The 16,728-nt window shown below is 50.1% G+C and overlaps 5 protein-coding genes across 5 annotated transcripts; 3 read left to right on the top strand and 2 right to left on the bottom strand.

The window, feature by feature from the left end:
* The first annotated feature begins 17 nt into the window (after nt 1–17).
* On the top strand, nt 18–1,631 carry ASPBRDRAFT_42582 (NUDIX hydrolase). Its single transcript, XM_067624831.1, has 2 exons — nt 18–430; nt 566–1,631. Exons 1-2 carry the CDS (start codon nt 369–371, stop codon nt 1,512–1,514), a joined length of 1,011 nt encoding a protein of 336 aa, XP_067480094.1. The 5' UTR covers nt 18–368; the 3' UTR covers nt 1,515–1,631.
* A 444-nt stretch (nt 1,632–2,075) lies between these two features.
* On the top strand, nt 2,076–2,741 carry rps21 (40S ribosomal protein eS21; the record flags this gene model as incomplete). Its single annotated transcript, XM_067617608.1, has 2 exons — nt 2,076–2,107; nt 2,507–2,741. The coding sequence occupies 2 exons, from the start codon at nt 2,076–2,078 to the stop codon at nt 2,739–2,741; spliced, it is 267 nt and encodes an 88-aa protein (XP_067480093.1).
* Nucleotides 2,742–3,659: 918 nt separating this feature from the next.
* ASPBRDRAFT_54633 (phenylalanine--tRNA ligase subunit alpha) lies at nt 3,660–5,279 on the bottom strand (the record flags this gene model as incomplete). Its single annotated transcript, XM_067627265.1, has 2 exons — nt 3,660–3,753; nt 3,817–5,279. 2 exons carry the CDS (start codon nt 5,277–5,279, stop codon nt 3,660–3,662), a joined length of 1,557 nt encoding a protein of 518 aa, XP_067480092.1.
* Nucleotides 5,280–9,685: 4,406 nt separating this feature from the next.
* On the bottom strand, nt 9,686–9,980 carry ASPBRDRAFT_555951 (uncharacterized protein). Its single transcript, XM_067627409.1, has one exon. The coding sequence runs from the start codon at nt 9,874–9,876 to the stop codon at nt 9,721–9,723; it is 156 nt and encodes a 51-aa protein (XP_067480091.1). The 5' UTR covers nt 9,877–9,980; the 3' UTR covers nt 9,686–9,720.
* Nucleotides 9,981–11,494: 1,514 nt separating this feature from the next.
* On the top strand, nt 11,495–15,541 carry tcsC (putative two-component osmosensing histidine kinase (Bos1); the record flags this gene model as incomplete). The annotated part of the gene is made up of 3 exons (XM_067617567.1): nt 11,495–11,829; nt 11,905–11,935; nt 12,011–15,541. The coding sequence occupies 3 exons, from the start codon at nt 11,495–11,497 to the stop codon at nt 15,539–15,541; spliced, it is 3,897 nt and encodes a 1,298-aa protein (XP_067480090.1).
* Nucleotides 15,542–16,728: the final 1,187 nt, after the last annotated feature.

Below are 16,728 nucleotides of genomic sequence, written 5' to 3'. Positions count from 1 at the left end.
CGAAAACGCGGGGTCGCAGTAAGTCTTGCCCGCCGAACTGCTGCAGCTCTTGCTTCTGCTATCTGCCCCTGTGGATTCCGTGTACCCTGGGCTCCAATAACCTTTCTCTGTCATTGCAACTCCTCACCTATCTCATCATCAGAGCGATCTGCTGACATTAATGTCTGCATTTCTTTGGATGAAGTACGATGTTAGCCTGCGAATTCCTTCTACCCCGGCTGCAAGTTGCCCGAGGTAGCCGGCTGTTAGTTTCAGGCCCTCCATATAGACCTACACAGCCCCGGATACACTTTAGATCCTTCAATTTCCCTATAAAACGATGCAGTTCTTCTGTTATTCATCCTCAGCAGACATCTACAGACCAGAAAATGGCGTCTCGAAAGACTTCAAAATCTAAGTCAATGCCGGCCGAGCCTCGGCCCAGTTCCAGGTTCGTCATGTGCCAGGCTCTGTAGCACGGCAGTCTCATTATTTACCATATGTCCCTACCACATCTACTCCCTTACTCTTACCGCTCATATTGCGAGGGAGTTTGGTAAAAGTTTACTGCTGACTCTACCTCCAGCGTAATCATCATCTCTCCGCGGAATGAAGTCCTTCTCCTCCACCGCGTCAAGACTTCAACGTCATACCCATCGGCACATGTCTTCCCCGGGGGCAACCTCTCCAGTCAGGACGGACCATGTCCACCGGTAGATGATATTGCCCGGCACAGTGACGGACCCTGGTATCGAAATGCCGCTATCCGAGAACTCTTCGAAGAAAGCGGAATTCTTCTGGCCAAGGACGGTAATTCAGGGAAGATGCTCGCTGTCCCACAGGAGCAGCGTGAAGCCGGTCGACGCGCGATCCACCAAAATGAGTTGACGTTTGCAGAATGGCTGAAGGAACAAAATTCGGCCGCAGTACCAGATACGGAAGGGCTGATACCATTTACGCGCTGGCTCACGCCCATAAGGAATCCGAGACGGTATACGACTCAGATGTACCTGTACTTCTTGCCCTTGCCGATAGAAATTGAGAAGCCCCTTCTGGATGAGATTCCACAAGAAGGCGAAAAGGAGGAGATCCAGGTCCCGACAAGTGATGGCGGAGTGGAGATCTCCGAGGCGAGGTTCTTGCCTGCGTCGGAATGGGTTTCCATGGCGCAAAAGGGCGAGGCCATTTTGTTTCCGCCTCAGTTCATGCTGCTGCATTTGATGGCGGGGTTTCTGAATCAGGGAACACCGGAAATGGAGTCTGTTGAGGAGTTGAAGAGACAACGAGAGGAATTGATGCAGTTCATTCATTCGGGGCAGCCGCCGTGGACGGAGAAGTGTATTTGTCCGAAGGCCCAGCAGATCTCGTCTGACGGCCGGACCGTGCTCAGGCTGGACCATCCTGGTCCGGAGCTGGAGGGCACTGACCGGAAGGGAGATACAGAGCGCGTTGTACAGCTGAAGTTCATCAAGGGGGTTCCTCGAGAAGTTGTGGTGCGGTGGAAGAAGGATGTATTTGAGGAGAGCCGTTTATGAGCAGTATACGGGGGTATTGTCAGTAATTAGCTTACATATTAGTAGAGCTTATAACACCTAGATGCTAATCATACCCACCCGTGACCATAACTTTTCAACAAATAACCATATCCGTTGCATTTATGAGCTCTGATCTGATCTGCCGATTTCTAAGGGGGACTACTATATAGGACAAGATCCAACAGAATACAACAAGCCTCTGAGAAAAGCTTATCGACCGACAAATCATCCAAGTTTTGTTTCTCTCTTCTGCAACATACTATAATTGGTACTTACCAAAACCAGCCACAACCCAAGCTAACACTGTAAGTACAGCGTCTACACCGCCACACCAAGTAGTTGCAAGTCCACTCACCGCCCACCCAATCCAGCCAAGCCAAACCCACCCAGAACAAACCTTAGTCATCAGCCCTCGACAAACAATCACATGACCCACAACCCGCATTCGCCAGAAAGATTCAAGGGAATTTCACACGCACCGTCCGCCGCCAGTTTAACCCGCCAGCGCAAAACCTCTCACCGTCGTCAACCTCAACCACCCCCCCCCAAACAACCGTCAAAATGGAGAACGAGAAGGGAGAGATCGTCGATCTGTATGTATCCCTTTTATTGAAAATTATGTTTCGTTTAGTGTCTGGTGTGGTGGTGGTGTGAGATATGGATGCGATTCGGTCGGTCGAAATTATGGATTGGACGTATGCCCTGGACGGTCGGGTGTATATTGCGCGGAGGGAATCTGGGATATACAGATGAGGAGGGGTTATAGTCGATCGACGAAGAGATGATCTCACATCTGAATTGGATCTACGATATGGAAAGAGACGGATTTGAACATACGGAGAACAAAAAGGAGGAAAGAGAAGGATTACCGAACACCGATCGCATCGCATATCTCCATCCATCGTCACGTCCAACTATCCAACACAGCGCAAAACGCCGCAACAGAACACAGATATAAGCCAGGGGCAAATGCTAATATAGAATTCTCACAGCTACGTCCCCCGCAAGTGCAGCGCCACCAACCGCATCATCAAGGCCAACGACCACGCCTCCGTCCAGATCTCCATCGCCAAGGTTGACGAGAACGGCCGCTACACCGGTGAGAACCACACCTACGCTCTGTGCGGTTTCATCCGTGCCCGTGGTGAGAGCGATGACTCCCTGAACCGCCTTGCCCAGCGTGACGGCTACATCCGCAACGTCTGGACCGCTGCCCGCCAGCGCTAAGCGGCTCTTTCTTTTGCGAATTGAGAGAGACGTGCGGTGTGATGGGAATGAAATTGGAAGTGGGTGGTTATTGATGATGGTACGTTATACCCACACCCTGCATATCTGGTGACCTGGGCCAAGGACAATTGCTAATTCGATATACGTGATGGTATAGGATGTGAAGATATTTAGCTATATCTCACGAAAAAGGGGGAATCCTTTCACAATGAAATGAAAAAAACTTTTCCAATTTAACTTTTCCATCAACAATCAATTTCTCATCCTGCTTTCATTTTATCTTATCTCCTGCTATTGTCTCGGACGCAGACTACCTCCCCTTTCATCTCTTCTCCCCACTTCATTGTTGGGTTTACCCTTTTCCTTTATTCGTCTGGTACGGAGTACTGTAGCAAACAAGCAAGCACACTAGATATCATCTCATGATCGGCACATCAAGGCTTCCTCACTCCTCCCTTAACCTCGGAGAAAAGAGAGAGAGGAAGGAAACCGTCATCTGGATTCCTCTATTCTTTTCTTCTCTCCCGGTTGGGGAATCTTCCATGAGTCAGGAGGTAGAAAAGTAAAACGCACATCCACCGCCGAATATTACAAGCTAGCTTACCGCCTACTGAAGAGCCACTTTGCTGAGACGTGCACTGGGGCACAGATACGGGTGGGACATACAAATCCTTACTTAGTAGTCCGATGATCTTTTTGAAATATATGTATATTTCAGTGATAGAATAATGATATATAAGGAAGTTATTGTTTTTCAAATTAAATGCTTTTTTTTCATTCTACTCGTAACCATATTCCTTCGTTGCGTAGTTCCTTTTCTCTTTTTTCGGATTTATATCACGTAGATCTATGTGGGAGTCATGATATCAATAAGTTCTCAACAAGATAATGAAAAAGTCATTTTCTAGCCTTCTAAATCTAGTCCTTCTCAAGTCTGACGGCAGGGTTGGACTCGATGAATCCGAGATCGACCTTGTGACCCAGGAGTTCTCGGATGTTGCTGACGCCGTATCTAATTATATTGTTAGTATATGTATAATCTATCGCCCTTCAGTCTTATGGTTTCTGCACTTACTTGATCATGGTCGGTCTCTCCAGACTCAATCCCCATCCGTAGACCTGCATGCCCTTGGGGATACCCATGGGCTCTAACATCTCCGGACGGAACATACCGCTGTTTCCGATCTCCACCCACTTACCAAGGCCAGCATGGTAACCGAAGATCTCCATACTGGGCTCAGTGTACGGGTTGTATGCCGGCTTGAAGCGGAGCTGGTGGATGCCCATCTTGGCGAAGAAAACCTCCATGAAGCCAATCAGACCACCCAGGGTGAGACCAAAGTCGGCAATGACACCCTCGATCTGGTGGAACTCGGCCAAGTGAGTGGCGTCGACCGCCTCGTTACGGAACACTCGGTCGATACTGAAGTATCTCGCCGGACGGGGGTTGGCGGCCAGCTTGTGCAGAACATATGTGGAAACCGAGGTGGTGTGTGTGCGGAGAACCAGCCGCAGCGCCTCGTCCGCATCCCAGGGGTAGCGGTAGCCAATGGATCCGTACTTGCCATTCTCGTGCACCTGGCGGACGTCCTCCCAGTACTGCTTGTAGTCGAGGGGCTTCTCCTGGGTGGCGTTCGAGGCGGGCTGAACGAACTTGGGACGGTGAGGGTCGTTCTCTGGGTCCTCGCGGGGCGGGTCGGCCTTGACCGGGTCGGCGATGTAGAAGGTATCTTGAAGGTCACGGGCGGGGTGTTGCTGAGGGACGAAGAGGGCGTCGAAGTTCCAGAAGCCCGTCTCGACGAAACGGTTGGTAGGCATCTCCTCGAAACCCATTTCGAAGAAGATGTTGCGGAATTCCTGGCGCACCTTGTTCAGGGGGTGGAAAGCACCAGCAGGCGTGGGGGCACCCTTGGCCTTGAAGTTGTAAGGCTTCAGCTGAGCCGTCTTCCAGGATCCGTTCAGGAGCATCTCCGCGGTCAGGTCGGTCTCCTCCTTGACGAATTCGCGCGCAAACTTGGGGCCCTTGGAGATCTTGAAGGAAATGACCTTCTGCAGGGCGACCAGCTTGCGCCGCTTCAGATCTGTGAGTGCCTTCTGGTCGTTCAGAGTCTGGGTGTTCTTGACCGTCAGCAACAACTCGCGGGTCTCGTCCACGATGGAGTCGGTCGTCGCCCGCAGAAGATCCTTGTCCTTCTTGATCCAGCCCTTCTTGAAGGCATTGCCCTGACCGATCTTGGCATTGTCCTTTCCAACGACTCCGGGCAAGTCGCCGATCTTCAATCCGTCCATCGCAGCCAACACTGCCTGGAACACCTTGGCTTCGTGACTGCCATTCGTGGCGATTTCTTCACCTTCGGGGGTCAGGGCAGCAATCTCTTTGTCGAAAGTCTCATACTCGACCATCTGTCGGGAGGCTAGACGGTCGAGGGCGGCCTTGACGTTTAGTGAGGGGGTGGAGGGGAAGGCTTCGCTGGAGAGGATGGAGGCGTCGGACGCGGACAGGGCGTCCAGGATGGGGCTCGTCATATCGGTCGCCATGATTGCGAGTCGTGAACCCCGAGACACGGATCTAAGGGGGCGTGAAAAGGTGCTGAGAAGACCGACTGTGCGATTGGGGGACTTCAATCAGATACTGCCCACTTTCCGAAATTGTGACTCTTTCGGGCACTTCGTCGATTACGGCGGGCGCCGGCGACCAGCTGTGCCGTCCCGTGACTTGCCGGTGGTTTTTACCCCGCCATCTGTTTGGCTGCTTTTGCTTCTTACTGATTGATACTAAAGAGAGTATGAACTGAAAGACTAAATTCTCGGTATGTTGTGACTCTTCAGATTGATCCTATCCGAGAGTCCTATGTATGCATGCAACTGCGTATGTACTATCGTCAATCACACGATGAGGGGTTACCAGTATCTGTCTATTTGCCCCAATTCAGTCATTCTATGGTCATTGCTCCTTGTTTCCTGGGCCACACAACCCCGGACACCGGTTCTGCAGCTGAGCAGAAGATGTTCGCATGATCCCGCTTGAAGATCAAGCGATCAGATCAACTGCAACCACTGGTGTGTTGGAGGAAGTAGTGTGGGGAGGATACTAAGAAGTGCGTGGCAGAAACAGGAAAATACAGCAGTCCGTGCAATTTAGATATAGCACGGCAGGACTTGATGATGCTGGTGGTGTTTCTCAGACTGAAGGCTGAAAACTGAGGAATATATACGACTACCGACCATTCATTTCCTGCGATACTCATCTAGTAGATATGTACTAGTAGTAAAGCGAGCACCGCATTTGTACCCCAATTATGGCCTCCAATAATGGCGGATGCAAGGCCCGTACTTTTAAATTGAGTACTTGAATAACTAGTGGCTATGCCTCTGCTGTTCAACGAGTCGCAGCCTGCCACAATCCGAGATAACAGCACAACATTTTAGCCTGGTGGTAGTCCTGGAGGCTATCTCATGCAGCCACAATATATCCAGTACTTGGAAGAGTATACTCCGCATCGACTACTATACGAGCAAGGTTTCGAAATATATTTACCTGGCTGACGGAAATTGCATCAGCACTAGTGACCTGTTTTCCTCTGCCACGAGAGTCCCCAAGCGCAACGGCTCCGACCATAATCCGGGGACTCCGTCAAAATGACCTACTCAAACGAAGGTTTGTCTGATACCCATGATGCAGCTTCGCAATCAGTCGTGGTAGTTGTTGGCAGATTGGCTAGATAGATCCCGCGACGCTTTTAGTCCGATAGCCTTGGCCTAGTAAATTAGCTCCTTCCCCAGCAGTTAGGCGAGGCTTAAGGTGAGGTAGTAGTAGTGGTGGCCAGGGCTATTCCACGTACTCATTCAGCAAGCGCATCGATGTCACCCGGCTATGACTGGCCCGCGTTTTCTGGGAAATCTTGCTTTTGTACGGAGTAGACAGTTCTTGAGCGGATCTCGAACAGTCGGTTTCTCCATGAAGTCATTCTTTAAAGCAAGCTTCAGCGATTTGGTACTTTCATGGTCCAGACAATGGCCCGAGACCGCCAATAGGTAGACCAAACTCTTAAAGATGTATGTACTATCTATGTATGGATGTATGCATGATGGGCCGCAACCAACCCTGGTCACCCGATGAAGGAATTGCTGGCACCCCATGATGGATCCCAGTCTGATACATCTTGCATGTCGCTGGACAAGACACAGCAGCACCGCCTCGATGAATAAAAAATAAAAGACGATACATACATACATACATACATAACCTGTATGTATGTATCGGGGGATCCTTACAGTAACAACCTTGAACCTCGCATGAAAGTCCCAGATGGGCCTAGCTCGTGGGGCTAAAGAAGGCCCTCCAAATTTGTCTGGGTCTGATTGGCCATTCCGTGGAACAGATGGGTCTCGCACGCGACCGTTGGGTCTGGACTGGGCGCCGTCGACGCCTCGGGGATCTTGTCGATACACATTCCTCGTATGAAGGATTACCTCACCCTCTCATTCTGGGCCATTACTTGCTGGAAACTCGCATCGCACTGCCTTCCACTAAGTGAATTTACCCATACTTGAAAAGTTGAACCTCTCTTTCTTCGCCTTCACACCTTACCCCCCCCCCACCACTGACGCTGAGGACCGACGCCTCCGGTTCGGAGCGAGAGCCCGACTCAGGACTCAAATCCGGATGGAAAGTCTAAAATTCAGAGTTGGCCGACGAACCTTGGGCTTGGGACCTCCCTAAGTTCCTATCGACTAAGTAGCATATTAGCATTAGGGGATCCGTAAGGTATCCGGCGACCCGGGATTTTTCCAGACTGAACTTATCCGATGAACGCGAGGGCTGATTCATGCAGTCAAATAGGCAGCAGCTCGGTAGTTAAAACCCAAATCCACAGAGGATCTTCACGCAAGGTCGACTTTCCGGTTAGGCAGTAGGACAGAGTACGGAGTACCATCACTGACTTGCCTATACCGGGTGCTCTCATTGTTCCTGAAGAGACTTGGGGTTGGTTGATCTACTCCTTGATCATCCCCGATCAACGGTTAACGAGATTGATGGACCACTTCCCGTGGCATGGGAAGCGGCAGGTTTGTTTCCTGTTCCTGCACCTCCTTGTTCAGTGTTGAGATCAGGGGGGGTATGGTGGAATTTTTGTTTCGCCCTGTCATCCTGTCATGACTCTCCCGCAGGCTTTCCCCCTTCCCAAAACCAGCAGGCCATGGAAATCGTCGGGCGTGTGATAGGTAATCTTAACCGGGGCCGACTCAGCTCAGCTAACTTGCTGGAGCCACGGAAAATCGATCGCCACTAGTCTTGGAGCCGATCAGCTGCGTTCCAATCATGACACGCTGAGTATGGAGCAGAGCGAAAAGGTCAACCATCAACACGCGCACATGGCCGAACTGACCGTAAAATTGGCGTATTTGGGCTGTCTCTCTTCGATGGTGCTTTGTTTCCACCCCCAAAAGAACTATCGACTAGCGTTCATTGCGCCCTGAAAAGTATGAAGTGACTTTGGATCTTCGATGAAGAGGAAAACGCAGCAAAAGTACATCCGTACCTGCCTGACTTTCTTCGAGCCAAAAGCAGGGATGCCCGTGCGTTACAGGACACCAAACCTGCAGAGGGTTGTGGAATTTGTGGAGGTAGAACACGGAGTCGACAGTTTCTTCCCGGAGGTTTCTTATGCACACGCACCCACGTTCAAATTGCGCTCACACACCCAGGGCACACAGGATATTGAGGTGAGACACCCAAGGGACCACTTGCTATAATTATTCTCTCGAGACATGGTAGTCACTTTTAGTTATTTCCTTTCTTGGTGATAGTGGCAGTTCGACAGGTTATAAGAAAAAAAGCAAAGAGGAAAACATGTAGTCAAATATCCACCTTGAATAAGCGCCTGTTGGATTTTGAAACCGGATCCCAAGGGTCCTATCATATCTCGGTGCGTACCTGCTAGTGAGAAAGGAGAAAGAGATGAGACCCAAGGTCGCACATACAGGCGAAAATTGCAGATGGTGAAGGAAATAAGTAAAGGAAACCATAAAAAGTAAGCAAGAATCTGGAATTCTGTGACAGATAGATGAATAGATAGATAGAGCCGATCATCAATCACCGCTAGATAGATCTCTATTATTATTCTTTTCTTTTCCTATCTTAACTTGACGTATACATACGGTAGGATTTCTGCGGGGAAATAAACACCACACATGAACGCGGCAGACAGACGGACAGACAAGACAAGACAATAGTTACAGGACGTGGGCGGATTAGACGGCACTGGGGGACGGTTTGGGAGGGGGACCCAGGCACGCCTCGCTGAGAAGGCCGCTAAACTCTACCCAACTAGTGGTCCCTGGTGCCTGCCTGACCGAGTTGATGAGTATCTCAGTCAGTATGGTGGCTAGTAGACTATGAGGTTAGTTCGTTTAGAAACCAAGTATTTACCCGGTTCGAAAATACTGACTAGATATGTTTCTGATGGGGTTCCTCAGGTATCTCCCTATCTACTGGACGGGTTTGCTGCCAGCTTCACCAGGCCAGTCACTCCAGTAAGTAGATTCTTTCCCAACTGAGCGATTCGTCATCGCCGCCTTAGGGCGGTGTTCCTTTCTCTTGTGTGGGCTATTTTATTTACTATTTTATTGATCCATTTTATATGTTTCTTATATATTCTGGTGTTAATTGATTATTTCTTTTTGGTGTAATTTAGAGATACGAGCTTTTTTTCCTACTACCGCAATAAAATTCAGATGAAAGTAATATAAACTCGAAGTGAGAATTAATTCCTGAGGAGGGGGGAAGACAAGAATTAGCGACGGTGGGAAAAGAGAACTAACTAACTATTAAATGGCCCAAAAGGTTTACAAAGAATAAAATAGAGTATAAGGAAAAGGAAATAAAGGCCAAAAGAAGAATAAAGTAAGGTAAAAGGGACGAGAGAGCCAGCGATAGCAGAGGTTTAACTAGTGTACCTTGAAGTGTAAGTAGCAGCTACCAGCTCCCCAAGTAGCGACCAGCAGCCAGCCAGAAGGCCACAAACCGACTCTTGACTTTAACCAACAAAACCAGACCCAAACCAAAGCGAAGCCAAACCAAACCCATCCATCCATTCCCATTCCCTAATTCTCCATCCATCCATCCATCCATCAATCAATCCAACCCCTCTCCTCCCCCCATCTCGTTGCTGCTGCTGCTGCTGCTGCTGTTTGCTCTCTTTCCCTCTCCCATCTCTTCCCCGTCCACTGAAAGTTGCTTTTGTGCTTCATGCCAAAATAATTATTCTCCCTTATCCTTAACACCCATTATTATTATTTTTATTATTATTTTTTTTTCTCTATTATCCTTGTGGTTCTTATTATTTGCTGCAGTTTAGACTTTCCTGGCTTTTCGCCTCTTTTCCCACCTCTCTCCCTCCCCCCCCTTCTTGCTCACCAGCAGAGAAAGAGAAGCATCGGCACAAACAACCAAATCCTGCTTGCTTCTTCACCTTCCCTTTCCTCGCTCTCTCTCTCTCTCTCTCTCTCTCTCTCTCTCTATCTCTCGTCTTCTCTCTCACACTTTCACTCCCACTCTTTCTCTCGCGCCCTCCCTTCGCCTTCTCGCTGACTGATCGAATCCCTCCCTCCGCTCCCAGTCCAACCAGCACTTTGCCCCCTTTCAGTGCTCTCTTCGTTGTGCACATCTCCCCTTCTCTTCCTCCTCCCCGCCCGACCTTTCAGCTGCTCACGCTCTCTTGCTTCTTTGTCTGCAACTGTCCTGTCCGCTGAATCTTATCCGTCCGTCTGCTTTCTTGGTCCTGTTCCCCAAGGCCCTTTCCCGACCACCAACACCACCACCACCACACCCCCCCTTTGCCCACCACAAACCCACCGATCTTGAACCTCTTCGACCTCTCGCCCTCTCCACAAGGCACCCCATGTCGTCCTAGCAGTGTCGCCCGATCATTCGTGTGTCAGTAACACGGCTTCCCGTCAGGTAAGCTAAATCTCAACTTCCTGCCGTTGACCACCATTCTTGTGCTTTCCCACTTTATTTGCGTTTTCCCTCTTTCGCTCCTTCCCCTCCAAATCCCCATCCCATCCATTTCGATTTTCATCGCCTTTCCCTCCTTCCCCTGCGGTCCTTTTCCCTCTTTCTTCCCTCCTCTCCCCCCCCCCTCAGCGTTCGACTCCTCCGAGCCTCTCTTTTTTCTTTTCCTTTTTATTTTCATTATTCCCTTTCTTTCTTTCTTCCCGTCTATCATCCATCCATCCAATCATTGCCCAACATCTACATTTTTCCCTCTTCTCATTTCTCTCATTCCCGTCTATCCTCCACTGATTGTCTTCCCCTCATTCCCCCTTCTTCGCCCTTTTCTGGACTCCGCGTTTCGATTATTTTTGTTTCCCTCTTGGACATTTCCAAAAAATCCTTTCTTGGGGGCCTCCTGGGTTTACCTTTTCTTCCCCCTTCTTACATTTCTTCCCTCTTTTTGAGGTGTCTCCCAAATCCCAATATTCTCGGAGTCGGCTCCCGTCACGTCTACATAGACTTTCACACTTCCTCCTATTTCCACTCCCATCTCCATCTCATGTCCTCGATCCTACGCGCTTTTTGAATTTTGAAATTTTTTTTTGCCATCATTTCTCCCCTTATATTCTATCACCCCGAATATTTCTCACATGCGGTGTGGCAAATTTTAGACGCTTCGGGGATCGAACAGAAATTTTTTCACGACCTGCATATGTACTTATGTCCGTTTTTAACTGAGACGTCCTAGGGCACAATGGCTGGCGCGGACGAAACGCTCGCGGCCGCTGCTGCCATTCTGAAAGGTCTTGCGAAAGAAACTCCTTCCTCCAGCGTTCCTCCGTTCGACTTCGAATTCACCCACCCTCCCACCAATGGCTACGACACAAAACTCGCAAAATTACCGGGGGAATCGAGTTCAGCAAAGGCGGCTTTTGAACAGGAGTTGGAAGCTTTAGTCCGACGAGTCCGTCATCTGGAATTCCAAAATGTCAGTCACCACCAGTCAACCCCCAAATCCTCCCAGTCTTCTCTCACTCCCGACGAGAAGGACACTGATTTCCTCTGGTCCTTTGGTCTCTCTCGTGTTTCGTCCCGTGACGGTTCTGACTCTTGCCTCTCACAGCATCAAAAGACACAACAACAACAACACCCCCATGGATCCAGGCAATCGGCCATCGAACCGGAAGACCACGAGGTGGAGGAAGACATCGATGATGAAGAGAGTGATGAAGATGAGGAACTGAATTCGCGGACACGTTTAGTACGCGAGGAGGACATCAGCTACCTACGGAATCATGTCCAAAAACAGGCGGAGGAAATAAGTTTCCAGAAGGATATCATTGCTCAGGTCCGTGACGAATTACAACAACAGGAGGAGCAAACACGACGGGCTTTGACCAAGGTCGAAAACGAAGATGTGGTCTTGCTGGAACGGGAGCTACGCAAGCATCAGCAGGCCAACGAAGCGTTCCAAAAGGCATTACGGGAAATCGGCGGCATCATCACCCAGGTCGCAAACGGTGACCTGTCCATGAAGGTGCAGATTCACCCGCTAGAGATGGACCCTGAAATTGCCACCTTCAAGCGTACGATCAACACCATGATGGACCAACTACAAGTTTTCGGTAGCGAAGTGTCGCGAGTCGCGCGAGAGGTCGGAACAGAGGGCATACTCGGTGGTCAGGCTCAGATCACCGGGGTGCATGGTATCTGGAAGGAGTTGACCGAGAACGTCAACATCATGGCCAAGAATCTCACCGACCAGGTCCGTGAGATCGCTGCAGTCACGACAGCGGTCGCTCACGGTGACCTGAGCCAGAAGATTGAAAGTCGGGCCCAGGGTGAAATTTTGGAACTGCAACAGACGATCAACACCATGGTGGACCAACTCAGGACATTTGCAACGGAGGTCACCCGCGTCGCGCGTGATGTCGGTACGGAAGGTGTTCTTGGTGGACAGGCTCAAATCGAAGGGGTGCAAGGCATGTGGAACGAACTCACGGTGAACGTCAACGCCATGGCGAACAATCTAACCACGCAAGTGCGTGATATCGCCACGGTTACCAAGGCTGTGGCGAAGGGTGACTTGACGCAGAAGGTGCAGGCGAACTGCAAGGGGGAGATCGCAGAGTTGAAGAACATCATTAATTCCATGGTTGATCAACTACGGCAGTTTGCGCAGGAAGTCACCAAGATCGCCAAGGAGGTCGGTACGGATGGTGTCCTCGGTGGTCAAGCCACCGTCAACGATGTGGAGGGCACATGGAAGGATCTAACTGAAAACGTCAACCGTATGGCCAACAATTTGACCACTCAGGTCAGGGAGATCGCGGATGTGACCACCGCCGTCGCCAAGGGTGATTTGACAAAGAAGGTGACGGCTAATGTTCAAGGTGAAATACTTGATTTGAAGAGCACGATCAACGGCATGGTGGACCGGCTGAATACCTTTGCCTTTGAAGTCAGCAAGGTCGCGCGTGAAGTCGGCACGGATGGTACACTGGGCGGTCAAGCCAAGGTTGATAATGTGGAAGGAAAATGGAAGGATCTGACCGACAACGTGAACACCATGGCTCAGAATTTGACCTCCCAAGTGCGGAGTATTTCAGACGTTACGCAAGCCATTGCAAAGGGTGACCTTAGCAAGAAGATTGAAGTCCATGCGCAAGGAGAGATACTCACTCTGAAGGTCACCATCAACCACATGGTTGACCGACTGGCCAAATTCGCAACCGAACTGAAGAAGGTGGCGCGCGACGTCGGAGTCGATGGCAAGATGGGTGGTCAGGCTAACGTTGAAGGGATTGCGGGAACCTGGAAGGAAATCACGGAGGACGTGAATACAATGGCCGAAAACTTGACGTCTCAGGTGCGCGCATTCGGTGAAATCACGGATGCCGCCACGGACGGCGATTTCACCAAGCTCATCACAGTCAACGCATCCGGCGAAATGGATGAGTTGAAGCGAAAGATCAACAAGATGGTTTCCAACCTCCGAGACAGTATTCAACGTAACACGGCCGCCAGGGAAGCTGCCGAATTGGCGAACCGCACCAAATCCGAGTTCCTTGCGAATATGAGTCACGAGATCCGGACGCCCATGAACGGTATCATCGGTATGACACAGCTGACCTTGGATACGGATGACCTCAAGCCCTACACTCGAGAGATGTTGAATGTCGTGCACAACTTGGCGAACAGCTTGCTCACCATTATTGACGATATACTCGATATCTCCAAGATCGAAGCGAACCGTATGGTGATTGAGAGCATCCCGTTCACCGTGAGGGGAACCGTCTTTAACGCTCTGAAGACGTTGGCCGTCAAGGCAAACGAGAAGCTCCTGAGTTTGACGTACCAGGTGGACAACACCGTTCCTGACTATGTCATCGGTGATCCCTTCCGTCTGCGGCAGATCATCCTCAACCTTGTCGGCAACGCCATCAAGTTCACCGAGCACGGCGAGGTCAAGCTCACCATTTGCAAATCCGATCGAGAGCAGTGCGCAGCAGACGAATATGCCTTTGAATTCTCCGTCTCCGACACAGGTATCGGTATCGAGGAAGACAAGCTCGATCTCATCTTCGACACCTTCCAGCAGGCTGACGGATCGACTACGCGGAGGTTTGGTGGAACGGGTCTTGGTCTGTCCATTTCCAAGCGCCTCGTGAACCTGATGGGTGGTGATGTCTGGGTCACTTCGGAATATGGCCATGGCAGTACCTTCCACTTCACTTGCGTCGTTAAATTGGCAGACCAGTCTTTGAGCGTCATCGCCTCGCAGCTGATGCCGTATAAGAATCACCGTGTCCTCTTCATCGACAAGGGAGAGAATGGTAGCCAGGCCGAGAATGTTATGAAGATGCTCAAGCAGATCGACCTGGAGCCGTTAGTGGTGCTGAACGAGGATCATGTGCCACCGCCTGAGATCCAGGACCCCTCCGGCAAAGAGTCGGGCCATGCCTATGATGTGATAATCGTGGACTCGGTGGCCACTGCTCGGCTGCTGCGGACGTTCGATGACTTCAAATACGTTCCTATTGTCTTGGTGTGCCCGCTGGTCTGCGTAAGCTTGAAGTCTGCCCTTGACCTGGGTATCAGCTCCTATATGACCACGCCATGCCAACCAATTGATCTCGGTAATGGTATGCTGCCTGCTCTCGAGGGACGGTCAACGCCCATCACTACGGACCACTCCCGGTCGTTCGACATCCTTCTGGCCGAAGACAACGACGTCAATCAGAAGCTGGCTGTGAAGATACTTGAGAAACACAATCACAACGTTTCTGTCGTGAGCAACGGTCTCGAAGCCGTCGAAGCTGTGAAGCAACGGCGCTACGATGTCATTTTGATGGATGTCCAGATGCCAGTCATGGGTGGCTTCGAAGCCACAGGCAAGATCCGCGAGTATGAGAGGGAAAGCGGTCTCAGTCGGACACCGATCATCGCGCTCACTGCACACGCCATGCTGGGTGATCGCGAGAAGTGTATTCAAGCCCAGATGGATGAGTACTTGTCGAAACCTCTGAAGCAGAACCAGATGATGCAGACCATTCTCAAATGTGCTACATTAGGTGGTTCTCTTTTGGAGAAGAGCAAGGAGTCGCGAATTTCAAGTAGTGGTGAAATGCATCCGGTCCATCACAGTGGGCCTGATGGCAAGAGCCAACAGCGTCCGGGCTTGGAACCTCGATCCGTTACGGCAACAAGCACCATTAACCGTGGTGGTGGCCTCGCAAGCCCGAATGTTGACCGAGCGGATGAGCTTGCCGTCGAAAGGGTGAGTTTTATAGCTGCATAGTTGCGGAAGGGCCGTTGTCATACTAACTGGTTTGGTCAGGCACTGCTGCGGTCCAACAGCTCATGAGACGCTCTCAAGATTAAATCCTTTCGCTTGTTTTCCTTTCATCTTTCCGAATGGCTTCGATGCAAACCTTATACCCTATCTCTTTATGCGCCTGTAAGAAATGTTCTTTGGCCTGGTGACCTCTTCTTGGTACCCCATCTCGTTTTTCTTTTTTCCCTCTGTTTCCCTGCCAGGGAAAACACACATCTCATGTCCTACCGCATACGCCTTCCGCTTTCGCTTCGTTTCCCTCCGCTTCTCGGTCGATTTTCTGCTTTTGCATACGTTTCGTCGCTGGTAACATTGTCGACAGCCGAGCCATGGCATTCTTATTTCCTCTTTCTCTTCTTCCCTTTCTCATCTGCCTATACTATAGTGTGTTTTGATTTCGGTTGTTACTGTTTATGCCAGTAAACCTCTGGTGTAAGGTGTTTGGCGCAAGGAACCACAGGCGGGGTTTCTCCATATAAACCTGCGGCATGGAATGAAGACAAATACGGGCGAGTCAAGCAATGGTCAAGGGAGCCAGCATCCTTCTGCTTTTTGCTTACGGAAATTCTCTTGCATATGTTCCAGTTATTTGCCCGGCAGCTCTTTTCTCTTCTTCTCATCTAAACTCGTTTCCCCTTTTATCTAACGCATGCTTTTTGCGACCCGAATCATCTTCTCCTTCCTATTTGTATTGTATTTAATCTTTTCACACTAGCAGATGAGCCCCTTGGTTGGGGATCAGGAAAGCCCTGAATCAGCCATAACTTTTCCTTTCTTTCTACTCACATGCGGAGATTCAACTGTATGAGGGACTATCGACGTATGACCGACACTACTGTTGAAACACACATCCCCTTATGGTAGGGACATTGATCTAAAGAAGTTTTGATTTTCTGGTGGTAACTGTCTAGAGTAAAAAGCGAATAGGTAGCTAAGAGTGGGTAGAATCAGGCACAAATCATGAATTCATTCTCATCTATCTTGAAGGAGAACTCCACTGTCAGATATCTCGCTAGCCAGCAAGCAATCGGTCACATTTTGATTTTGGCTTTTTTTTTTGACTCACAACTTAAGCTAACTAACAACCACCTCCCTCCGTCCCTCCGTCCCTACCTACCTACCTACTCATCCTCGTGTAATTGAAAGAAACC

Source organism: Aspergillus brasiliensis, assembly GCF_001889945.1.
Source record: "Aspergillus brasiliensis CBS 101740 unplaced genomic scaffold ASPBRscaffold_5, whole genome shotgun sequence".
NCBI lineage: Eukaryota > Fungi > Ascomycota > Eurotiomycetes > Eurotiales > Aspergillaceae > Aspergillus > Aspergillus brasiliensis.
The sequence above is the reverse complement of the archived record's forward strand: the minus strand, read 5'-3'. Positions and strand labels throughout refer to the sequence as shown.

Coding starts and splice junctions, on each gene's coding strand:
- ASPBRDRAFT_42582 (XM_067624831.1), top strand. CDS start 369: ATGGCGTCTCGAAAGACTTCAAAATCTAAGTCAATGCCGGCCGAGCCT. Junction 431..565: donor GAGCCTCGGCCCAGTTCCAG/GTTCGTCATGTG, acceptor CTCTACCTCCAG/CGTAATCATCATCTCTCCGC.
- ASPBRDRAFT_555951 (XM_067627409.1), bottom strand. CDS start 9,876: ATGGATGGATGGATGGATGGAGAATTAGGGAATGGGAATGGATGGATG.